This window comes from Cervus elaphus, chromosome 3 (genome assembly GCF_910594005.1).
Source record: "Cervus elaphus chromosome 3, mCerEla1.1, whole genome shotgun sequence".
In the NCBI taxonomy this organism is placed as follows: domain Eukaryota; kingdom Metazoa; phylum Chordata; class Mammalia; order Artiodactyla; family Cervidae; genus Cervus; species Cervus elaphus.
The window spans coordinates 29,955,165-29,981,408 of NC_057817.1; the positions used below are offsets into that span (position 1 = coordinate 29,955,165).

At 44.4% G+C, this 26,244-nt stretch overlaps 2 protein-coding genes across 2 annotated transcripts in view; one reads left to right on the forward strand and one right to left on the reverse strand.

Moving 5' to 3' along the window:
* The window catches only part of LOC122682197 (tubulin alpha-1C chain-like), a 1,110,822-nt gene that overhangs the window by 787,071 nt on the left and 297,507 nt on the right, over positions 1-26,244 (reverse strand). The gene's annotated exons all lie outside the window — the stretch shown is intronic.
* On the forward strand, positions 8,746-26,179 carry FAM186B (family with sequence similarity 186 member B; the record flags this gene model as incomplete). The annotated part of the gene is made up of 7 exons (XM_043890923.1): positions 8,746-8,806; positions 16,402-16,584; positions 16,932-18,585; positions 19,021-19,213; positions 21,281-21,459; positions 22,123-22,308; positions 25,548-26,179. Coding segments are annotated over 7 exons (2,607 nt in total), but the record flags the coding sequence as incomplete, so codon positions are not given.

A 26,244-nucleotide genomic window follows, 5' to 3' on the forward strand; every position in this document is an offset into this window, starting at 1 on the left:
TTTTTTTTTAATGAGATAATTTTTAAGAATACATAGACACAGCAGAGCCTTTCTTCCATCATCTCTACCTTCTGGGAAGCAGCCATATTCAGCTCTTTTAGACTGTTTCTTCTGGCATTTATCTTCATACCTCTGACCCTCCTCCAGCTGTATTATCCCCTCAGGGTGAGGCATCCAAGGGGATGTGCCTACCCAAAGCCTGTTCTTGTGTGCTAAGTTGCTTCAGTGGTGTCTGATTCTGTGCAACACTATGGACTGTAGCCTGCCAGGCTCCTCTGTCCAAGTGATTCTCCAGGCAAGAATACAGGAGTGAGTTGCCATGCCCTCCTCCAGACCCAAAGCCCACTTCAGTTTAGTTCAGTCGCTCAGTTGTGTCCGACTCTTTGCAACCCCATGAATCGCAGCACGCCAGGCCTCCCTGTCCATCACCATCTCCCGGAGTTTACTCAAACCCATGTCCATTGAGTCGGTGATGCCATCCAGCCATCTCATCCTCTGTCATCTCCTGCCCCCAATCCTTCCCAGCATCAGGGTCTTTTCCAATGAGTCAAGTCTTCGCATGAGGTGGCCAAAGTATTGGAGTTTCAGCTTCAGCATCCAATGAACACCCAGGACTAATCCCCTTTAGGATAGACTGGTTGGATCTCCTTGCAATCCAAGGGACTCTCAAGAGTGTTCTCCAACACCACAGTTCAAAAGCATCAACTCTTCGGCGCTCAGCTTTCTTCACTGTCCAACTCTCACATCCATGCATGACAACTGGAAAAACCATGGCCTTGACTAGACCGACGTTTGTTGGTAAAGTAATGTCTCTGCTTTTAAATAGGCTGTCCAGGTTGGTCATAACTTTCCTTCCAAGGAGTAAGTGTCTTTTAATTTCATGGCTGCAATCACCATCTGCAGTGATTTTGGAGCCCCCCAAAATAAAGTCTGACACTGTTTCTACTGTCTCCCCATCTATTTCCCATGAAGTGATGGGACCAGATGCCATGATCTTAGTTTTCTTTATACTGAGCTTTAAGTCAACTATTTCACTCTCCTCCTTCACTTTCATCAAGAGGCTTTTTAGTTCCTCTTCACTTTCTGCCATAAGGGTGGTGCATCTGCATATCTGAGGTTATTGATATTTCTCCTGGCAATCTTGATTCCAGCTTGTGCTTCTTCCAGCCCAGCGTTTCTCATGATATACTCTGCATATAAGTTAAATAAGCAGGGTGACAATATACAGCCTTGATGTACTCCTTTTCCTATTTGGAACCAGTCTGTTGTTCCATGTCCAGTTCTAACTGTTGCTTCCTGACCTGCATTCAGGTTTCTCAAGAGACAGGTCAGATGGTCTGGTATTCCCATTTCCTTCAGAATTTTCCACAGCTTATTGTGATCACAGTCAAAGGTTTTGGCATAGTCAATAAAGCAGAAATAGATGTTTTTCTGGAACTCTCTTGCTTTTTGGATGATCCAGCAGATGTTGGCAATTTGATCTCTGGTTCTTCTGCCTATTCTAAAACCAGTTTGAACATCTGGAAGTTCATGGTTCACATATTGCTGAAGCCTGGCTTGGAGAATTTTGAGCATTACTTTACTAGACTGTGAATGAGATGAGTGCAATTGTGTGGTAGTTTGAGCATTTTGGGGGATTGCCTTTCTTTGGGATTAGAATGAAAACTGACCTTTTCCAGTCCTGTGGCCACTGCTGAGTTTTCCAAATTTGCTGGCATATTGAGTGCAGCACTTTCACAGCATCATCTTTCAGGATTTGAAATAGCTCAACTGGAATTCCATCACCTCCACTAGCTTTGTTCATAGTGATGCTTTCTAAGGCCCACCTGACTTCACATTCCAGGATGTCTGGCTCTAGTTGAGTGATCACACCATCGTGATTATCTGGGTCGTGAAGATCGTTTTTGTACAGTTCTTCTGTGTATTCTTGCCACCTCTTCTTAATATCTTCTGCTTCTGTTAGGTCCATACCATTATTGTCCTTTATTAAGCCCATCTTTGCATGAATATTCCCTTGGTATCTCTAATTTTCTTGAAGTGATCTCTAGTCTTTCCCATTCTATTGTTTGCCTCTATTTCTTTGCCCTGATCACTGAGGAAGGCTTTCTTATCTCTCCTTGCTATTCTTTGGAATTCTGCATTCAGATGGGAATATCTTTCCTTTTCTCCTTTGCTTTTCACTTCTCTTCTTTTCACAGCTATTTGTAAGGCCTCCTCAGACAGTCATTTTGCTTTTTTGCATTTCTTTTCCATGGGGATTGTCTTAATCCCTGTTTCCTGTACAATGTCACGAACCTCTGTCCATAGTTCGTCAGGCACTCTGTCTATAAGATCTAGTCCCTTAAATCTATTTCTCACTTCCACTATATAATCATAGGGGACTTGATTTAGGTCATACCTGAATGGTCTAGTGGTTTTCCCTACTTTCTTCAGTCTGAATTTGGCAATAAGGAGTTCATGATCTGAGCCACAGTCAGCTCCTGGTCTTGTTTTTGCTGACTGTATAGAGCTTCTTCATCTTTGGCTGCAAAGAATATAATCAATCTGATTTAGGTGTTGACCATTTGGTGATGTCCATGTGTAGAGTCTTCTCTTCTGTTGTTGGAAGAGGGTGTTTGCTATGACCATTGCATTCTCTTGGCAAAACTCTATTAGCCTTTGCCCTGCTTCATTCTGTACTCCAAGGCCAAATTTGCCTGTTACTCCAGGTGTTTCCTGACTTCCTACTTTTGCATTCCACTCCCCTATAATGAAAAGGACATCTTTTTTGGGTGTCAGTTCTAAAAGGTCTTGTAGGTCTTCATAGAACCATTCAACTTCAGCTTCTTCAGCGTTACTGGTTGGGGTATAGGCTTGGATTACCATTTACCCTCTAATAGATGATACTCTGAATATCTGGGACCCTGGGACTCTCTGCCCAGCTTGCTTCCTGGGCCTGCACCAGCTCCTTACTTGGGTCTTTCCTCCCCAGGGAGACCATGCTGATAATATGGGCATTCCTAGGACTGAGGGGTAGTCAGGGAGCAGCTATTCAAGCAAGAGGAATGAGCACAAGCTGGGATGTCCGCAGGACCTTCTGTGAGGCTCTCTCATTGCAGAGCAGGGGCAAGGGCAGAAAGGAAGGGGGTCAGGCAAGAGTCAGAGGCTAGGGGCTGTTATTTTCTACTGTAGAACTCAGGATTCCCAAAATTGTAATTTAGAGCCTGGCCTTTTAGGTAGGTCCTTAGGAAAGTATATTTGTTAAGTTAGGAGTTTAGAAGGTGTTTTCTTTAACAGTGTGTTGCCTTAGTTTATAACATTAATATATGTAGTGTGTGATTCTCCATCTGTAATCTTGTCGAAGGCCCCACAAATAATAGGGGCAGGATCGAGGATTTAACTCGGTCCCCTTCCTCTCTCCCCACTGCTCATACCTTCTTCTTATCTCCTATCTGCCAAACTAAATTTGATGATTTTTGTTAGTTCAATTTTCAGTTCTTATGATTCTGTGACTACATATGCTATTCACAATTGAGCCTTGTGAAAACTTTGATTACTCTTCCTTTCCTGCACTTTATATGTTTCCTGGAATTAGTAATTATCTGTTTTTTTTCACTTGTTTAGTTTTCTATGTGTTTATCACAAAATCTGCCTCAGAATCTTCCCACAGTTGCCTAAATCTCTTCTCAGAATGTGTAGATACAGGAGATATCCTATCAATTTCATCTTCTTGATGACATCTGGAGCCTTCTGACCTGCTCCAATATGTTTATCTTCCCACCCCCTTGCTGCACCTAGCATCTCCTTTCTCATCCCTGTAGGCATTTTCTTTGCCTCTCTCCTTTGTTAGGTCTTTTATTTGCCATTTTCTATATCTTTCTCTTTTTTAACTTATTCCCTCTTGAGGAGACCATCTTCTAGAAGCTTCCTCAGAAAGGAGAAGGTAAGTTATTTGGAAACTGCACATTTGACATTACCATTATTCTATTCTGACACTTGCTCTATTGTTTGGCTGGACCTGAATTTCTTTGAAATTTTGATGGCATTGTGGTATTACTTTCTAGCTTCCATCACTGCTCTTGAGATATCTGAAGTCTTTTAACTCCTTATCCTTCATAAGAGACTTTCCCCCTCCCTCTGAACCTCTTCTTGTCTTCAGTTTTCTGAAATGACAGATTTGTCCGGGAGAGGCTATTTGTAGTGCTGGGCACTCAATGACTTCTGGGAAATAATCTTTCTTAAAATTTTATATTTATTTATATATTTGACTGCACTAGGTCTTAGTTGCAGCACAAGGGATCTTTAGTTGTGGCATGCTGACTCTTAGATGTGGCATGTGGGATCTAGTTCCCTAACCAGGTATCAAACCCAGGCCCTCTGCATTGGGAGTATGGAATCTTAGCCATGGACCACCAAGAAGTCCCCTGGGAAATAATCTTGAATCATCCCATTTGTGATTTCTTCCCTTCCATTTTCTCTCATTTCTTTTTTTGCAACTCCTATAATTCAGATGGAAAAGGAAATGGCAACCCACTCCAATGTTCTTGCCTGGGAAATCCCATGGACAGAGGAGCCCAGTGGCCTACAGTCCATGAGGTCTCAAAGAGTCAGACGCCACTGAGCACATGCACACAGCTCTGACACTATTAATGATCCTTTTGTTTAATTTTTCTTCTTTCACATAATTGTTTTCTCTAAATTTCTGTGATTTTGGTTTCTTTCATATATATTCTTTGCTCTTATAATCCTTTGTTGCCTGCTCACATTAAGGATGGGTTACCAAAATCCCAGGTAGAAGCAATTGTGCTCTGTGGGCTCAGGTACTTGAGTGAACTTGTCTCCAAGAACTTCACTGCGGGGAACCTCTGGAGTCCCATCTTTAGGCCTGCCTTCTCGGGGTGGTCAGTAGTCTGGCACAACCCATTCCATTTGCCATATGGCTGCCACACTACAGTCCTAGGATTCATCCTTTTCTGTTCTGTCAGAAACCACTCATCTAGCTTCCTAAAGTATTTCACTGTTGTCTCCTTTCCTGTTTTCCTGTCTTTGTGCATTTATGCCCTAAAAAAACAAAACCCTTTGCTATAGTTTTAGTGTATTTTTAGTAGAGCAAAATTAGATACATGTGTTCAATCTACCATTTTTACCCAGAAACTTTAAATATCTTTTAACTATTTGTAAAACAGTAGTTTAAAAATATGAACACTCAGATGTCCTACATTTCAAATTTTTGGGTTTGTCAAAACAGGCTTGTTGACATTGAATGATTTTATAACACAGAGATATGAAGTTGAACTTACAAATGTGTTCTAATAAGACATTGCTTGTGTCTGTCTGTTCTACAAAAGGCTTTTCTTGCAGAAGGGGGTCAGCTGGGTTTTTTTTAATAATTTTATTTATTTATTTTTATTTATTTTGACTGTTCTGAGTCTTCATTGCTGTGCAGGCTCTTCTCTAGTTGTGGCAAACGGGAACTGCTCTCTAGTTGTGATGCACAGGCTTCTCATCGCAGTGGCTTCTCTTGTTGCAGAGTAAGGGCTCTAGGGCATGTGGGCTTCAATAGTTGCGGCTCCCAGGCTCTAGAGCACAAGCTCAGTAGTTGTGGTTCATGGGCTTGGTTGCTCCTGGGCATGTAGGATCTTCCCGGATCAGGGATCGAACTGGTGTCTCCTGCATTGGCAAGGCGGATTCTTAACCACTGAGCCACTAGGGAAGCCCCCAGCTGCTTTTTTAAAGGTTTGCAAACGTCTCTTTTGAGCTGGTGATCAACTAGTGTGACCCTTGAACTGTGGTGAAGGTTCTGCTATTGGCCTGCATGGGAGAGGGGCTTGGAGGAGGGCGTGTCCCAGCCCCGCTGATAATGGGGATGAAATAGGGGACACTTGCCACCTGAGAAAAGAGAGTTCTTTCCTTATTCCCTCCTGACTAACTTCCAATCCTTTGTGCTGTCTGCACGCAATCCCTCCACAGCCTTGAACATTATAGAATGTTACATTTTTATTTTTATTTTTTATTATTATTATTTTTTTTTAGTTCTACCACTTTATTGCTACCAACCCATCTCCCTCCACCCTCATGCACACATGCTCAGTCATGTAATCCCATGGACTTCAGTCCACCAGGCTCCTCTGTCCATGGACTTTTCCAGGCAAGAATACTGGAGTGGGTTGCCATTTCTTTCTCCAATAAAACATTACATTTTTAAAAATCAATTTGGGGGACGTCTCTGAAGCCCTTATTGAGCCTACACCCTGTACAGCCCAGGCTCCGAGACAAGAGAAGCCATTGCAATGAGAAGCCCATGCACCACAACTAGAAAAAGGCTGTGCGTGGCAACAAAGACCCAGAGCAGTCAAAAATAAATGACTTTTAAAGTTAAAAAATATATATAAAAGTCCGCTTTGGGATTTCCCTTGTGGTCCAATGGCTAAGACTCTGCACTCCCAACGCAAGGGGCCTGGGTTTGATCCCTAGTTATTAGGGAACTAGAGCCCACACACAGCAACTTAGACCCAGTACAGCCAAATAAATAAATAATTTTTTTAAAATCAGCTTTATTGACATATAGTTTACCCATAATAAAATTCACCAATTTGAAGTGTAGGGTGCAGTGAATTAATCATGACATAAAACAGTTCCTTCCCTCAGAGACCTTCTTTGTTCCATTTTGCAGTCATTTGCATCGCCCTCATCTGGCTCCTGGCATCAACTACCCTCCTTTCTGTCACAATAGTTTTGCATTTCTAGAATTTCATATAAGTGGAATTATATAGCTTGTAGTAGTTTGTGTCTACCTTCTTTCACTTGGTATAAAGCTTTTGAGGTTATACATGTTGTTGCATGTATCAGTAGTTCATTCCTTTTTAAAAATATGAAGTGGTATGTTTCATTGTTTATCCACTTACCAGTTGATGGAAATTTAGGTTGCTTATAGTTTTGAGCTATAACAAATAGAGCTGTTTATGAATATTTGTGTATAGGTCTTTGTATGAATATGTTTTAATTTCTCTTGGGTGAATACTTAGGAATGGGCTTGCTGAATTGTATGGAATAGATATTTAAATTTTTTTTTAAAAACTGCCAAATAGCTTTCTAAAGTGGACATACCATTTTACATCCTCACCAGTAATAAATGAGGGTTTCACATTCCAACATCCTCCTCAACAGTTAGTGTGCTCAGTTTTTATTGGGGTTAACAAATTGTGTATTTCCCTAATGACTAATGATGTTGAGAATCTTTTTATTGCTTATTTACCTTTTGAGAACCTTTTTTTTTAAGATTTATTTATTTCTTTATTTTTGGCTGTGCTGGGTCTTGTGCTACATGCAGCCTTACTCTAGTTGCAACAAGCGGGGACTACTCTGTTGTGGTGCAGTTCTCATTGGGGATGGCTTCTCTTTGTGTGAACTTCAGTAGTTGTGGTCCCTGGGCTCTGGAGCACAGGCTCAGTAGTTGTGGCACACAGGCTTAGTAACCCCTTGGCCTGAGGGATCTTCCTAGACCAGGGATCAAATGTTATCCTCTGCATTGGCAGGTGAATTCTTAACCACTGGACCACCAGGGAAGCCCCTGAATATCTTCAGTAATGTGTCTATTCACATCTTCTACCCATTTAACAACTGGATTGTTTTCCTTTTTATAATTGAGTAATAGTGGTTCTTTATATATTCTGGATACAAGTCTTTACCAAATACATGGTTTGCAAATAATTTTTTTCCTGTCAAGGGCTTCTATTTTATTTTCTTTTATGTCTATATCAGGTCTGTGCTTTTATAATATTCTGTCTTGTTTTTGTAGCAAGATAATGCTAACTGCATAAAATGATTTGAGAAGTATTCCATAACTGTTCAACTTTCTCAAAGAGTATATATAGAATTGTATTATGTTTTCCTTAAATCTTTGGCAAAATTTACCAATGAAGTTATCTGGGGCTGGAGTCTTCCTTAAGGGAAAGGTTTTTAATTACAATTTCTTTAGTAGATATAGGGTTTTTCAGGGTTTTGCTTTCTTATTGAGCTTTAATAGGTTGTAGCCTTCAAGGAATTTGTCTATTTCATCTAATTTATCAAGTTTATTGGCATAAAGTTTTTTCATAATACTCTCATTATTTCCCACTTTAGAGTCTGTAGTGATGTCCCCTTTATATTCCTCATGTTGGTAAATATGTCTTTTTTCTCCCCTGGTAAAAGCTGGATAGAGCTTTATCAATTTATTAATCTTTTCAAAGAACCATATTTGGGTGATTGCATTGATTTTCTCTATATTTGTTTGTTTTGTTTTATTTATTTACTCTTATCCATATGATTCCCTTCTGCTTCAGTTTCTCTGTAATTACTTATCTAGTTTCTTACTCTAAGCACTGCTTTAGCAGCATCCTACAAATTTTAATATGTCAAGTTTTCATTTTCACTCAGTTCAAAATATTTCATAATTCTCCTTGTCATTTCTTCTTTGATTCATGAGTTGTATAGAAGTATGTTGTTTAATTTGTAAACATTTGGGAATTTTCCCAGATATCTCTTAATTATTGGCTTACTGTTTAATTCCATTGTGATCTGAGAACAGATTTTGTATGATTCTAATCCTAAGCTTATTGGTACTTGTTTTATGGTCCGGATTATTATTCCATATGCGTTTGGAAATAAAGCATCCTGCTGTTGTTGGGTGGTGTGTTCTATAAATGTCAACTGAGTCAAGTTGGTTGATAGTATTTTTGAAAACCTCTATATCCTTGCTTATTTTTTTCTACTTTTTCCAGTTCCTGAAAAAGAAGCGTTGAAGTCTCTAACAGAAATTGTGGATTTATCCATTTCTCCTTTCACTTATGTAAGTTTTTTGCTTCATGTATATCAAAGCTGTTATTAGGTTCAAATATATATAGGATTACATCACTTTTGTTAGTTGACACCTCTACCATGGAGTTTATGGATTTAAAAAAGACACCTCCCTTTTTAACTTTGCTAATCTTTCTTGTTCTAAAATGAAATTGAGACTTCCCTGGCGGTCCAGTGGTTAAGACTCCAAGTTTCCAATGTAGCAGGTGCTAGTTTAATCCCTGGTCAGGGAAATAAGATCCCACATGCCATGCCATATGGCCAAAAAGTAAAAAATAAAATAAAATCTGAAATTGATGTAGTCACTTTCTTTTGACTAGTATTGGCATAGTTTATTTCTTTCCATCTTTTAACCTATGTGTGTCTTTTTATTTAAAGCGTGTTTCTTGTAGACAGAACATAGTTTGAGTCTTGGGTTTTTCTTAATTGAACCTTATAATCTATCTTTTAATTAGCTTATTTAGATCATCTATTTGTGATTTAATTCTCAGTATGATCATCTTTAAAAGAAAGAAAAAGTAGAGAGGGAGAGAAATGAAAAAAGAGGAAAGGACCCCAGACGGGGAATCAGAAAAGCAGGTTGAGGTCCTGATTTTGTACTGGCCAGCTCTGTAACTTTAGATAAATCTCATAACTCTGAGCCTCAACTAGCTTTCAAACATGTTTGTAAGGATGAATAAGTTACTTGTAAACTATAACATGTTCTGAAATCACAAGGGATTAAAGGAATCCAGTGCCAGATGTATAGATAGGAATCCATAAAGCAGGATGTGAGTACCTCAAAGGCAGAACTAGGTCTCACTCTTCTGTATTTCTAGCATCTAGCTCCATGCCTGAAACATTAAATGTTACCAATAAGTGTTCATTGCATGAATGAGACATTGAAAGAATTAACTTTGAATAAGCTTGAGCCATCAGAGAAGCCCATAGTGAGGGAATGATAGTATGTAAAAAACAGGTGGGTGTCAGGTGACATGTTTTTAAGTGGCTATGGCACTGCTGAGAACTGAATTTACAATGTTTTATTCCTTATTTGTTAAATGTTTCAGTAGCATGGAAGAGTAATTTGCACATATATATATTTTTCTTACATATTCATTAATTTGACAAATGTTTATTAAGTGCCTATTTTATACCAGGCAAAGTTCTAGTCCTGGGCATGAAACAGTGTCCATTTTAATCATTTGTTTTAAAAAGTCCTCTGGTAATGATGATTATCTTCAGTGAAAGTATTGATTAAGCCCTGACTCTTGGTGTAAACTGAAATGTATTCCCATTAGTTATTGGTTGGTTGTAATTTTTTTAAAAAACCTCTTCGGGAAAATAACTTTTTCTAATTTTTTTTCTACTTTTAGCCATTAATATTAGTTTGGGAGCATAACATTTAATGATTTTTTAAAAAGCAGTAGGCCAAGCTAATACATATTAGGTGATGGATATGGATAAAAAGCTAGATAATCAAGCAGATAGATGACAGGGGGTCATTCTTCCAGTCAACCTGATGATGTCATTGGAAGAAAGAAGGTCAGTTGGAACCTGTCACCTGGCAGTTACAGGGAGCTGCAACTAGAAGAGAGGTCAGGAGCTGCTCTGGACTCCTTAACCCCCAAGCAGCCAACACTGTGTGTTCAGGCCCCTGCACCAGAGACACAGGACGTCTTTGCGACTGACAAGAGTGATCCAAGATGGAGAAAGATAAACCCCCACAGTTGGTGACCCCTGCGTCAGTGAAAGCCATCATCTCAAGGATTGAGGCTGCCCAGTTAACTCGAGCTCAGGAGGTAACCCCTGAGATGAAAATGCCACCTTTCTGTTGGGATCTGATGGGGATGCCAGGGACTAATGCTAGATTTGGGCAAGATTCCAGCTCTGGGCCCTTGTGGGTCCTAGGATCCTCAGCAAGCTGGGTTTATGGATAGCTTAGTGCAAAATATTCACCTCCTAGATTGGCCTCTGGAGGGTGAGCTGGAATCAAACCATGCCCCCTTAGGCTAGCGATGGGTCCAGGAAGAGGACAGCCCAAGGGAAGCCCTAGGATGGCCCTGAGACCATGGTGGTGGGCCCTACCAGGGCAGAGGGGGCCCAGAGTTCATGATTTTAGGTCTGTTCTTGGCAACCTATCAGAATTTCCCCAAGTTGAGTCCTAGAAACTCACAGGGAAATAGCCAAAGATTCTAATCATCCTGCACACGAGCATCTAGTGCATTTTTTAATGGGAACCTCTGATCCTTGCTTCCCTTGTGGCTCAGTTGGTAAAGAATCTGCCTGCAATGTAGGAGACCCAGGTTCGATCCTTGGGTGGGGAAGAGCCCCTGGAGAAGGGAAAGGCTACCCACTCCAGTATTCTTGCCTGGAGAATTCCATGAACTGTATATAGTCCATGGGGTTGCGAAGAATCAGACACAACTGACCGACTTTCACTTTCACTTTTCTGATCCTTGGGTTTCTTGGGGCCTCATTTTTCTAGTCTGTTGCCTCTGGATCCTTGTGAGAAGAGATGTCCAGAAGTCCCTGGCAAATTCTGAAATTCTGAAGAAATGTTCACTGTGGATTTTTAGTATTCTCTCTCTGACCTGGTCTTAATAATTGAAATGAGAGTAATTAAAGCTAACACTTACTTTATGTGCCAGGTGCTGACCTAAGTGCTTTACAAATACTGGCTCATTTAATCTTTAGTAAAACTCTGTGACATAGTTATTATAATGATCGCCACTTTACAAGTAAGAAAACTGAGGCCCCGAGAGGTTAACCGCCTTGTCTAAGGTCACATGACTAGGACATGGCATCTGGTGCCAGAGTTTACATTCCTAAACACTACAATCTGCTGCTTCCCGTGTAGAATATTTCTTCCCAGCTCTCAGAAATCTTGGACAATGTCAACTGTGTCATCAACCGCTTCCAGGAAGAATTAGGATATGATTTAAAAAAAAAGGCGAAACCTCCCCAGCCAGAGCAAAAGGGCAAGAACAGATTCATCTTGCTGGAGAAAATTTCCTCCTTCTCCAAAGATGCTAAGACTAAAGAGAAGCACTTGTATGAAATTCTTCACTGGCTAGGTGACTGGGGTGAGTTTGCAGGCTGGGTGCAGTCCTAAGGGTGGTTCCTTCCCCTAGTGACTCTGGTTCCAGCTCACTCAACCTCCTCCTTTCCCCATCCTAGGTCAGCCTTTGCTGGGAGGGAAGGGCAGGGTGGTGGGTGCAGAAGGCGCAAAGGACACATCACAGTGCCTCTCCAGTGAGAATGTCTCCCACTCATGACATAGCACATCACCTCTACTCCCTAGAGAGGCAAATGTGTTATTGTCCAAAAGATAACAGATTGTGACATTAGATGCCTATGTGATGAAGCCTAAGTCATGGGTTCATTATTACATCTCATTTTTTAGCAAGACAGAAACTAAATGCAAACTCACACTGTTTTCTTTTTCCAGCTTTATTGAGATATAATTGACAAACAACATTGTATAAATGTAAAGTGTACATGTGATTATTTTATACATATATGTATATGTATGCAGTGAAATGATTATCACAATAACACATCACCTCACAGCTACCCTTTTTTTGTGTGTATGGTAAGAACATTTGAGATCCTCTCTCTTAGCAAATTTCAGATATTGGACATTGCAGGTTTAGTTCCAGACCACCACAATAAAGTAACTATCACAATAAAATGAATCATAAGAATTTTTTAGTTTCCTAGTGCATATAAAAGTTATGTTTTTATTATACTGTAGTCTATTAAGTGTACAATAGCATTGTATCTAAGAAAACAATGTACATACCTTAATTGAAAATACTTTATTGCTAAAAAATGCTAACCATCATCTGACCATGCAGGGTTTCCACAAACCTTCAGTTTTTAAAAAATGCAACATTTGCAAAGAGCAATAAAACAAGATGTGCCTGTATACAATACAGTGTTAACTGTAGTCACCATGCTGTATATTAGATCCCCAGAACTCATTCATCTTATAATTGAAAGTTTGTACCTTTAACCAACATCTCCCCATTTCTCTCACTTCTTAGCCTCTGATAACTACCAATTTACTCTCTGTCAGTTCAGCATTTTTTGATTTCCATTTCCCTGTCTGATTTATTTCACTTAGTGTAATACCCTCAAGGTCCATTCATATTGTCACAAGTGGCAGGATTTCCTTCTTTGTTGTGACTTAATAATATAGACCTTCCTTAGCTTATGATGGGTGTACATCCCAATGACACTATCGTAAGTTATAATACCATAAATCAAAAATGTACTTTAATACACCTAACCTTCCCTAGTGGCTCAGATGGTAAAGAATCTGCCTGCAACACAGGAGACCTGGGTTCCATCCCTGGGTCGGGAAGATCCCCTGGAGAAGGGAATAGCTACCCACTCCAGCATTCTTGCCTGGAGAATTCCATGGACAGAGCAGCCTGGTAGGCTACAGTCCACGGAGTCCCAAAGAGTTGGACACAAGAGTGACTAGCACTTTCACTTTCACTTTAACCTACCAAACAGGTTAGCCTAGCCTACCTTATTCAGAATACTTCCATTAGCTTATCACCTAACACAAAGCCTATTTTATGATAAAGTGTTGAATATTTCACATAATTTATTGAAGACGATACTGAAAGTGAAAAACAGGATGACTGTATGCATAGAGATGTTTGTAAATGTATTTGTTGTTTACTCCTGTGATTGTGTGGCTACTTAGAGCTGCAGTTTGCTGTTAGTGCCAGCATCATGAGAGTATCATACCATATGTGGATAGCATGGAAAAGATAAAAATTCAAAGATTTCTACTGAATGCATGTTACTTTCACATTGTAAAGTCAAAAAGTCATAAGTTGGGGACTATCTGTATTTCATTACATATACCACATTTTCATTATCCGTTCATCCATTGACTGACACTTAGGTTGTTTCCATGCCTTGACTCTTGTAACATGGGCTTCACTGAACATGGGCATGCAGATATCTCTTGGAGACAGTGATTTTGTTTCCTATGGTTATATACCCAGAAGTAGGATTGCTGGATTATATGGTAATTCTATTTTAAATTTTTTGAGGAACCTCCATACTGTTTTCCAAAATGGTTATACCAAGTTACACTCCCACAAACAGTGCACAAGGGCCCCTTTTCTTCGTGTCCTCACCAATACTTGTTATCTCGTATCTTTTACATAATCGCCATCCTAACAGGTCTGAGGTAATATCTCATTGTGACTTTGATTTGCATTTCCCTGATGATTAGTGATGTTAAACACCTTTTCATATACCCATTGGCTATTTGTTTATCTTCTTTACAAAAATATCTATTCATATCCTTTGTCCATTTTTTAATGTTTAAATGTTTATTTATTTGACTGCATAGGGATTTTGCTGTGTTATGCAGGCTCCATAGGTGGGCCTTTCAGGCTTAGTTGTTCTGAGGCATGTGGGATCTTAGTTCCCTGACCAGAGATTGAACCCGCATTTTGCAGGGTGGATTTTTAGTCACTGGACTACCAGGGAAGTCGCCTTTGTCCATTTCTAATCAGATTATTTGTTTTGTTTTGCTCTTGAGTTGTGTGAGTTTCTTAGATATTTTGGATATTAACCCTTTTTTAGATATATGGTTTGTATATATTTTCTTCCATTCTGTAGGTTGAGCCTTTTCACTTTGTTGATCATTTCTTTTACTGTACATAAACTTTTGTAGTGTGATGTAGTTCCACTTATTTATTTTTGCTTTTGTTGCCTTGCTTTTGATGTCATATCCAAAAAAAATAATAATAATTGCCAAGATGAATATCAAGTTTTTTCCCTAAGTTTTCTTCTAGGAGTTTTATGGTTTGGGGGCTTATATTTAAGTTTAATTTCTTTCAAGTTAATTTTTGTAAGTGGCATAAGACAGGAGTCCAATTTAATTTTTTTGCATGTGAATGTACAGGCTTACCAGCACCACTTATTGAAGAGATTATCCTTTCTTCATTGAGTGTTCTTGGTTCCCTTGTCAAATATTAGCTGACTGTATATGCATGGATTTATTTTTGAGCTCTTGATTCTGTCCCATTTGTCTATGTGTCTGTTTTTATGTCAGTGCCACACTGTTTTGTTTCCTATAGCTTTGTCAGTTCAGTTCAGTCACTCAGCCATGTCCGACTCTTTGTAACCACATGGACTACCGCACACCAGGCTTCCCTGTCCATCACCAACTCCCAGAGCTTGCTCAAACTCATCTCCATCGAGTTGGTGATGCCATCACCATCTCATCCTCTGTCGTCCCCTTCTCCTCCTGCCTTCAGTCTTTCCCAGCATCAGGGTCTTTTCCAATGAGTCATTTCTTTGAATCAGATGGCCACAGTATTGGAGTTTCAGCTTCAGCATCAGTCCTTCCAGTGAATATTCAAGACTGATTTCCTTGTAATATAGCTTAAAATCAGGTAGTGTGATGCCTCCAACTTTGTTTTTGTTTCTCAAGGGTGCTTTGGCTATTTGGGGTCTTTTGTGGTTCCATATGAATTTTAAGATTGTTCTCGTTAAGTGGAAAATGCTACAGGATTTTGATAGAGATTGCACTGAATATATAGATGACCTTGGGTAGTATAGACATTTTAACAATATTAATTCTTTTGATCCATGAACATGGGTTATCTTTCCATTTATATGTGTTTTCTTCATTTTTTTTATTAATGTCTTATGGTTTTCACTGTAGAGATCTTTCACACACCCCCATTAAATTTATTCCTATGTATTTTATTGTTTTGATGCTTTGTAAATGGGATTGTTTCCTTTATTGCTTTTTAAGATAATTAATTGTTAGTGTGTGGAAATGCAACTGACTTTTTTGTGTTGATTTTAGGTCCTGCAACTTTATTGAATTTATTAGTTCTAATACTTTTTTTGGTGGAGCATACTAGCTATTTCATAGAGGAACTCAAGGGTGATATGCAAAGTACTGAATGGATACTAGGCCAAAGAGCACGGATGCCAGTTGTAAGCAACTGGTATAGCCATTTGGGTGTGGACCAGCTGCACGCAGCCCTGGAACCAGGTGCTACCCCTCTTAAGATCAGAACTATCCCATCAAGAGACCTCAGTCTGGTGTGAGATGTGGTGGATGCTGCAGTGTTGGAGGAAGATGGTATAAGCATATGCTGTAACCCTCCTCACATTGCCCTGCTCCTGAGGAGTGCTCAGTTCAGTGGTTCTTCAGCTGCCTCCAGAAACTAAGCAGAGCTGTTGACTTCAGTTAATTCATTTGATTGTCCAGATAGAATAAATAATTAGACTAGGCAATGAGCGTAGAAAAATAACAAGGCAGACACATGCCTGGCCTTGTAGTACAACAATACAATTTAATATCTATGCATATTTTCTACATGGCAGGTCTCATGTTAATCATTTCACTTGTATTATTTCATTTAATCCATACCCAACCCTTTTTTGGCAAGGATACTAAGGCTCAGGGCAATAAGTGATTTGCCCAACATCATACAGCTAATAAGAGGTTTAACTAATTTAACCTCAAAGCCTGCTGGGGTTACCCCCATGCTAGGGCTGTTTGGGGCTCCCTAGAGGACAGATTGTTATCAGCCTGAACGTCCCACTCTCTCTCAGGTGACAGCCTGACCTATGAGGTCAAGAACAGGAAGAGTGAGGAGGAACAGGAAGCCCTGGATGAATGGATCGAGGTGATGGAAAAGGTGTTACCTCTCTCCCTCATAGCCACCAAAGGAGGCATCGAGTCTCTCATTTCCCTTTGCTCCACCCTCATTGAAGGACAAAGGAAAGGGGCACAAAGTAGGTACTGGGAACAGCATGATAAAAATAACTCTACTCCAGGGAAATATGGAGGATCAGGAGTGTGTTGAATTGAGTTGAACTGGATCAAATAGGTTCAGACCCTCTGGTAGGTGTAGGTCCACCCTACAGGTGCTGTGGAGCTGACAGACCCTGACAGGTAAGCTCTGAGCCCAGCAGAGTCCTCTCCTGACAGTATCTCCCCTGGCCTCATATAATGCCCCAGCTCCTTATTACCAAAGCCCTAAGAGGGTTGGATGGGAATGTGGCCAAGCAGGATCTGGAGAATCAGTATAATCCTTGGATCCACGGGAGCTTATTGTGTTTGTTCTCTCTACCTCTCCTAGTGTCCAAACATACCTTCTGGCAGGACTGGCAGGAACAGAGCCCAAAAAAAGCGATATCCTGCCCTCAGCCCCTGAGCCCAGAGCAGATGCTGCAGGACAAGCACACTACCTGCATAAAGGTCTCCGAGGTGAAGTCCATGTTACAGGAGCTCCTGGACTCCACCATGTTCAACCAGGGGGAGGTTAGGGCCATCAGGTACATGTCTGCTGTCGTGGAGAACCTCAATAACGCCTTGATCCTCCAGCACAAGGAGAACAGGAGCCTGGAGGCCAAATACAGGCACCTGAAAATAGAGATGACCAAAGAACTCAGCAACCAGAAGCTGTACTTCCAGAAGTCCTTCCAGGTCCTCGAGAGTAAGAGAGATGCCCTACTAAAGCAGATAGAAATTTTAGGGGGAAAGTACCATGACCTGCTCCTGATAAAGCATGCCCTAGAGTTCCAGCTGAAGAAGACTCAGTCTGCTGGAGGTCAAGCAGAAGACTTAGTCAGGGTCTTGGTTGAGTTCCCAGACCCTGCCAAGAAAGAAGCCCTCCCAAAGAAAGACACAGTCATGGAGGAAACCCAACAGGAGCCCAAGAAGGAGGAGCAGTTTTCACCACATTCCCCAAGCCCCATGGCCATGGCCTGGGACAGTGGTGCTATGCCTTCACCAGATCAGCCTCTTTCCACCATGACCATGGATTCAAGGATTGCAGATGTGTACAGGAGCAAGGACGCTGAAAGTCTTCAGCCTGCGTTGCCATCCTCCATGGATCACATGTTTCCTAAGAAATGGGAAAGACTGTCAGCAGAAAGCCCAGGTGACAGAACCAAAGACCTGGGCTCCCAGGAAGTGGCCTGGGAGAAGGACGGACTCCAGATGAAGTCCAGTGTTCAGAAGCAGCTGTCCCTGGAGAGGTCGGAGAAGTTAGCCTTGGAGAGCAAGGCAGAGGCCAGGGAAGAGGAGCTCAGCTGGGAGAGGCGGAGGCAGCAGTGGCAGCAGGAGGAGGAGATGTGGCTGCAGCGGCAGGAAAGGTGGGCCCTGCTAGAGCGGGAGCACGAGGAGAAGCTGCGGCAGTGGGAGGTAGAGGAGGTGGCAAGGCAGCAGCAGCTGAGACTGGACCAGGAGCCGAAGGGCCCATGGAGAGAGCTGGAGAAGCCGAGAGAGGACGCAGAGATGATCTTCGTGCCCATCAGTCGCTGGAGGGACTTGGAGGACGCGTCTTTGGCACCTCCCCCAAGCCGGGCCCAATCTGCTCGCCAAGGCAGGAGGCCACGTGTGCCCAGGTCCCCTAAGACCCAGCAGCCCACCCCCAGAAACCAGAGGTCCATGAGTTCAGCCGAGTTTACCCAGAAACCACAGGCCCACTGGCTTCCCATGAAGCCCAAGAAATCGGCCTCCTTTCCTGTCACAGGTACATCCCCGCGAAGGGTGACCCAGCCCCCTTTGCATACAGCCCCAGGAACTCTGAAGGAGAAGGTATACCATATAGACGTGAAGGCCCAGAGGAGGAATCTGCAGCTCCTGACAGAGGAGGATACTCTGGGGTTGCCCCACTATCTGCGCAGTAAGGCGCTGGAGCTCACCACCACCACCATGGAGCTGAATGGGCTCAAGCTATGGTGCCTCTGCCACAAGTACATCTGCTACAGACACTTCCAGAGCCTCCGGTAAGTCTCCCCTGGCAACCATTGGCAACACACGAGTGGGCAGAGCCAAAACCCAACGAGAAAGAAGGAGCATGGGGCATGGGGTGGGGAGAATCACCCAGGCCGGGACATGATGCCCCTGAGAGAGGGATTTGCACAGGACACCCAACCTCAGAGCCTTGGGCAACCCTGAGGTGTGGGAGGTGAGCACAGAACACTGTTCTCTCTCTTCCTGTTGTCCTACTGCCCTGTCCATCACCCGCCTACCACGCTCCCCCATTTGCCTTACTTCCTCTTCCTGTTTCCAGCCCAGCCCAAGGCTCCTTACCTGACAACACCTCACCTCTGCTCTCTGTTTTCCCCAGTTCTCACACACAGAGTCTTCCCTGGTTAACACAGAGCTAGGGGCCGGGAGGCAGCCCCTTCACCCACTAAATCACTTCCCTCCCTTCCCAGCCAAGACGTGATCAACCATATACAAGTCGTGCGAGAAGCTGGGGCTTCCTACAAGGCCCAGAACCTCTTCCTCTTCCTGGAAAACGTGGACCACCTGCAGAAACTCCAGCTGCAGGTGTGGACAGACAAGCAGAAGGACCTGGAGGAGAAGCACCGAGAGTGCCTGAGCAGCATGGCGACTATATTCCCCAAGGTGGGCCTCCCACCTGGCAACCTTCCCAGGGGTCAGCACAGCCAGCAGGAATAGGGCCAGGATGGAGCCATGGGGCTGTGGAGGTGTACCTGGGGGCAGGAGAGCAGATGGGAAATAAGAGAGCAGATTAAAGCCTCTGAACCAGGAGGAGGGGAAGGCAGGGGGCAGTCTGAGTAGAAGGAAGACAAGTTTTCCAATCGCCATAAATGGGGGGAGAGCAAGAGAGGGAAGAAAGGGAAAGTCGCTCAGTTGTGTCCGACTGTTTGCGACCCCATGGACTGAATTGGACTATACAGTCCATGGAATTCTCCAGGCCAGAATACTGGAGTCGGTAGCCTTTCCCTTCTCCAGGGGATCTGAGGGACCCTCAAAAAGAGCTGGAGGGGACTTCCCTGGCAGTCCAGCAGTTAAGACTCCGTGCTTGCAATGCAGGGGGCACAGGTTCGATCCCTGGCAGAGAAGCTAAGGTCCTACGTGCCACAAGTGTGTGTAGTGGCTCAGTCGTGTCTGACTCTTTGCGACCCTGTGGACTGTAGCCCACCAGGCTCTTCTGTCCATGGGATTCTCCAAGGTGTGGCCAAAAATAAATATATAAATTTAAAAAAGAAAAGAGCTAGAGAAGGGAGCCTCTTCTGCAGGGAAGGCAGCCAGAGCCTGCAGTCCAGCTCTGTGCTCAGATCCTCCTTCTCCCGTGGGTCTCCTTGTCCAGCTTCTATCAGATCTGGTTGCTCTCCTGGTTGCTCTCCAGGCTTGGTCACCGCTGTCTTCTTCACCCTCATGCTGGGGACTCCATTTACTCCTCTCTGGGGACAGCTCCCCTGCTTCCAATGCTGGGTCTCCCTTGTTTTAGTGGAGCACCTCCTCCAATCACTTCTTGACAAAGGGTTCCTGACAGGTAGAATCACTGAGACCCCAGTTGTCTGAAAATGTCTTCACTTAATATCTACCCTTAACTGTGGTTGGCAGCTTGCTTGTATAGAGAAGTCTAGGTCAGAATTCATTTTCTCTCAATTTTGAAGGCACTGTTCATTGCCTTCCAGGTGTTGGCTTTGCTGTTGAGAGAGTCCAAAGTCATTCTGAGTCTTACTCTATTGGGTTTGACCTATTTTTATTCTCTAAGGACTGCCTTCAGTTTCCTGACTCTTGCTGCCAAGGTCAGAAAAGCATCGAGCTCTGACATGGTCCACAGGAGGCTAGCTGATGGCTGGCAGTGACTCTGAATCTGCTAAGGTGGGCCCAGAGGTAACCCCCCTGAGTCCTGAGCAACAATGGTCAGAGTCTGAGGGAAGCAGTGTCCTGAGGAATTCAGCATTGGAAGTTGAGTCAAGGCAGTTGGAAGAACCTTGGCCATGGAGCTATCTCCCAACTCAGTTTCCTGTCTCCTTATACTAGTCTTGATCACCTCCTGTAGGTGTCTTGACTTGCTAAATTGGTTTTGAGGTTGAGAAGGAAAGGGACCATATATATAATTCTTTAGGTGGCTGTGAGGGTTCCCCCAGTCCCTTGCCCAGGGCCAGGGCAGAGGCTGAATGACTAGATACAGAGAGCATTCCAGACACAACCTGACCCATGTCATGAACCCTATGAGTCTTCACAGTTCTAGCTGCTCTAACTTCCTTTAGTTTCTTACTTGCTGTTTTTCCCTTTGTCCGGATTCTCCACAACAAAGGAGAAAACAGGAACTAAACCAGCAAATTGCAATTCAAGGCATTTCTAGGAAATATGATACACTGAAGTCCCAGAGGGTCTCTAGTTAGAGGGATTCCCTGGGCCTCCCCCTTTCTGCTCAACCCCAAATCAGGCAGTAGTTGTGTTGGGCTGTGTTCAGCCACTCAGTCGTGTCCAACTCTTTGTGACTCCATGGACTATAGCCCACCAGGATCTTCTGTCCTTGGAATTTTCCAGGCAAGAATACTGGAGTGGGTAAACCTCCCCTCCTCCAGGGGATCTTTCTGACCCAGGGATCGAACCTGTGTCTCTTGCGTCTCCTGCATTGGCAGGTAGATTCTTTAAAAAGAGGATAAATTCCTGTCTCTCTGATGATGCCTCTCTGTTGGTTTCTCTTAGCTCCAGAAGGAGTGGGACATTAACCTGCACACCCCTGTGGTCATCTCCCCGAAGTCAAGGAAAAGCAAGCCTCCTCCATTCCTACTGCGGCACATCCACTCCAGCAGCCCCTTCTGCAAGAGATCCCAGGAGCTCTTTAAGACCAAGCACCAGCCACGTGTGCCCCAGCAGATGGCCCGGTAGGTGCACGGAAGCTGGGGGCAGCCGGCTGGGTGAGTGGGGAATCAGGGAGCAGGGGTGACCAGACTGGGGAGGGGACCAGAAGCTCAGTGAAGGCACAGACAAGCAAAGCTCAACCATGAGTTGCAAGGAGCCCAGCTTCTCAGCTGCCCTGTCCAGTTCTGGTCATTGGCCCAGATGAGGGTGTGTGGGTGTGTGTGGTATGTGGGCTTCAAGAGCCAGCCCAATCAAGTAGGTTTCAAACTATGCAACTGAGAGACTCCTGGGACCCACAGCTGAGAACTCACAACCATTTCTACCCCAAGCATTGGTCAGTTCATAAAAATAAACTTGAGCCTTCCCACCCTGTGACCGCTGGGCTCAAAGAGAGACACTGTGAGCCACACCTCAACCATCCTAGTGTGGCCGGTTCAGGGCTTCAGCCCCGGGGCATGTCTCGGAGGAACAGGGGCTACCTCGGCAGCCTTTTCCAGTAGCTCCTCAACCAGAGGAGACTCTGGGAGGTGAGACTGAGAGTTGGGAAGGGAAGAGATGTGGCGCGGAGGATGGTGACAGCTATCTAAGGAGGGAAGAAAACCCTGGAGAGCTTGTTGCTCCCCATTGTCTCCCTTTCTGTAAGTCTAACTTCATCTCTTTTTGCACTTTCCACCTTCACACCCCAGCCAACAGGGGAACCAGATGGAGGCCATGTGGAAGACTGATGTGGCTGCCTCCAGTTACCCCATAGAAAAGAAGACCCCCACCAGCCTGTCCTGGGACCAGCTAGGAGGCTTCCCAGACATTCCCCGCCTGTTGGCATTGGATGTGCAGTCCTCCTTCCATAAAAGCTTGATGTCCCTCAAGGCCCGGTAAGGTGCAAGGCCGGATGGTCAATCTGGATTCAGGGACACCCGCCCATCAAGGGCAGGGGCCAGAGTAAACACTCCCTGTGTCCAACCGCCCAACAGATATCTTTCCAAACATTAATAATGACTCACTTACTGTAACACATTGAATCTGCCCACAATGCAGGAGACCCAGGTTCAATCCCTGGGTTGGGAAGATTCCCTTGGAAAAGAGGAATTCTCCAGTATTCTTGCCTGGAGTATTCCATGGACAGAGGAGCCTGGTGGACTACAGTCCCTAGAGCTGCAAAGAGTTGGACATGACTGAGTGACGAACACTTTCACTTACCGTACCACATCAGACAGACTTACCTGCCTCATCAGCCATGAGCTTGGGTCCCCACACCAACACCATTCTAGTTCTCTCAAAGGCTCCACATGGCATCTCAGAAGACCAGGATGGAAGTCTTTTCTTTCCACTTATTTCCTGGGACTTGCATGTAAATTACTCAAGAGTGTATCCTGCTCTAGGCCTGGGGGGTGTTCTCAAGGTGAGTCAGGTGCAGGTATGGAGAGATGAGAGAGACCAAAAATCTCAAGATAAACCCGGGCCCGTCTTTGGCACTGTTGTTTCCTTACTGCCTTTAAGAACTGCCCCCGGGAAGAGCAGCTGAGGGGAGGGAAGTGGGACTCAGTGGGCCAACAAGAGGCTTTTCTGGTTAGGAAGGTTCAATTCTGCCTCTCTTGGCTTGAAGACTCAAGGTTCTTCAAGGAACCCTTCTACATTACTAATGCCAGCTGTCTCTTGTGGCCCTGGCCATGCACCAACTAAAGATCTCTGACCAGGATAGGAATTCCCTGGTAGTCCAATGGTTAGGACTTGGCACTTCCTTTGCCGGGGCCCCAGTTTAATCCCTGGTCAGGGAACTAAGGGGCTTCCCGTGTGGCCCTAGTGGTAAAGAACTTTCCTGCCAATGCCAGAGATATAGGAGATGCAGGTTCGACCCCTGGATCAGGAAGATCCCCTGGAGGCGGGCATGGCAATCCACTCCAGTATTCTTGCCTGGAGAATCCCATGGACAGAGGAGCCTGGCGGGCTATAGTCCATGGGGTTGCAAAGAGTCAGATGTGACTGAAGCAGCTTAGCCCTTGCACATAGGGAACTAAGATCCTGCAACAAAAGAATGAATGAATGAATGACTTAGGGAGAGGGCACTGATGCCTGCCCGTCTAGACCTAACCGGAACCAAGCCTGCAGGATGCTGGTGCTGCTATCGTCCTCTCGACAGGGACTAAAGGAAGACAGGGTGGCCCAGCAGCATCAAAGGAGGCTGGTGCTCGGCTGTGATCCCACTCTGAAGTGGTCCTGAGAGTCCCAGCTGGACATCAGCATAGCCCACCTAGTACATAGATACCTGGTTTTCAGTTCCTGAAGAGATTCCAAGTGTCTGGGTGTGTTGCTGCTGTTGTTAGTTGATTTGGATACAACAGAATTGAGCAAACAGAATTGAGAATAACTGAAACAACAGTGTGGCAGAATGTAGTAAGCCAGAAACCAACTGGGGCCGCACCCTGCTGAGACTGGGCTAAACTTGTCCTCAACTCCCCCACCCCCACAGTGGTGTCTCTCCTCTCTGAGTTCCTCTGCATCTCTGCCAGGGCCGGGGCTCTGCTCTGCATCTGTTTCAACCTGAGGCACCAACCCCTTTGTTCTTCAGACACATATAAATGCGTGCACGTAAATATCAAGTATACCACGCCACTTGGCCCCATGCACTTCACAATGTTAGTAACTTTCTGAAAATTTAGGAGGGTGAGAGACAGGGATTCACAGTGAACAGCCCCACAGAGCAGCCTCCTTTCTCTCTGTATATAACATGCAAAATGCAAAAACTCCCTCCTGTCTCACATAGAGCTGTTCCACCCACACCCAGCCCTCCACTGGGATCTCAGCTTCAGATTTAAGCACTTATCAAAATATTGTTCCCACCGAAGACTTTCTCTTTTCCAGGGGAATTTAGGTGAATACAATTTTCTTCCCCCTTTTTTAACTCCACATGCGTGTATTCAGTTTATCACAGTACCAGGTGTCGAAGTCAAGTCCTGCTGCTTCTGTCTTCTTTACCCACATGCCAGGTGGGCACCACCTACCTGGATGTCAAGCCGATCCCCGACATTTCAGGGCAGTGCTGCCTGCCTTGTCCTGGGATCTCGGTTCTATGGCCTGAGAATCTGCTGCTCCTGAATGCAAGTTCTCTGCTGCTTCCCAGGCTCCTGCTGCCCCTGGGCTGGTGGTCTTGCCGCTGTCTTTGTGAATTCTCTGTGTGTATGCACCTCTGGAGATATGCTGCTTCCACTCCCAAAAGTGCATCCTCTCTTTGGCTGCCTGCCTCCAGCCTACCTCAGATCTGCATGTCCACCTGTTGTGTGGGTCCAGGCCACTCACCCCTTTGTGACCCTGCCCACCTCATCAGCTCCCCTGGCTGTGCTCTCCAGTTCACAGTAGTGGCTAGTCTCCTAACTGGGACCTACCTCGGGCCAACTGCACCGTTCTCCCCGTTTGCTTGACACTGGCAGCGTGCCTCATTAAAGGCTCGCTGGGATGTGTTCTCAGCATGTGGGGAAGGGCTCTTCATCTTCCCCGTGGGCTTTGGGACTGAGTCTCTCAAAGGCCAGCAGACCCCCTTCTCCAGAAGTTTCCTCTGATTTGTTTTACACATGTCTCCCCTGGGCACTCTGTCTGACAGGTAAGATAGCTACATGCCCGCACACTCTAGGCACTGTCTGTAGTCCGAAAAGAATCTTAACCTCAGACTGCCCTGCCCCCCCTTGCTCAGAGCCTGTTTCTGCAGAAAGTACACAGCAGTTGACATGTGTGTGCCAAGATGCAGCAAGCAGGGACTCATGCAGACTTCCAATGTGGTGCTGACAGAGGAGAGGGCTTATAACTTGGTTTCTGGGAAGGAACCAAGATAGGGGTGGAGAGGAAGAAGCATGGATGGGTGAGAAGCAGCAAGGAACAGTGAGGAGAGGGAAGAGGGAGAATTCTGTGATGTGAAAGAAGAGGAAGATTCGCAAGAAAAGAAGCAGAGCCCCTGGAATGTGGCAGAAATGTCATATTAAGCAGTTCCACATCTGGGTCAGCCCTGGACTGGTCTTCCAGAGTCGACCAGGGACACAATTGGGTAGGCTGGGTGGGTGCTCACATCTCAGGGGCCATGTCTCAGCTGCTCCCCAACCCATAACTGTATTAACTCTTTCAGTGCCTCAGTGACCCAAAGAAAGGAAGAACAGGAACCCCCAGAGGAGTCAGCTGAGCTTGTTCATAAAAAGTCAAACGAGTCCTTCCCTGGAACCCTAAGAAGCCAGAAGGATCGAGACAATCCCAGCCCCATTCCATGCCTTAGCCAGTGATTCTCAAACTTGTTCCAAAGCAGGTTCCCAGCTACTGTTTTTAAACAAACTCTCCGGGTCCTGCTAAGTAATCCTAGAACTTTGAGAAACACTACTTTCCTCTTTCAGTCAGCAAACTGTACATTGTTAATAAAATAGAGATATGTTTATTTTTTAAATTTTCTGTCTCATTGCTAAAACCCACACCTCCCCAACTCATTTTTGGAACCAGGTCCATGACTTGGACACCAGTCACAGAGGATCCCCCAAATGTTGAGCTTGCCTTCTGGGAGTTGACCAGCCAAGACAGCCATGATTAGTGCCTGGCACACGGCAGGGCTCAATAAGTCTTCATTCAGTCAGGGACATGGACAAATATGTAACTGATAATGAGTGTCAACACTTAGAACAAAAGAAGATAGTACAAGTCTGAGCCAGGGGTGACCAGGCTCGGGGGGGCGGTGGCAAAGATGAGTGCCCTTCTGAGGAGGGAGGACACAGATGGAACAAATGGAGACACGAGTTTCCAAATCTACATGGTGTGGGCTTAGGAGGCCATGCCTGTCT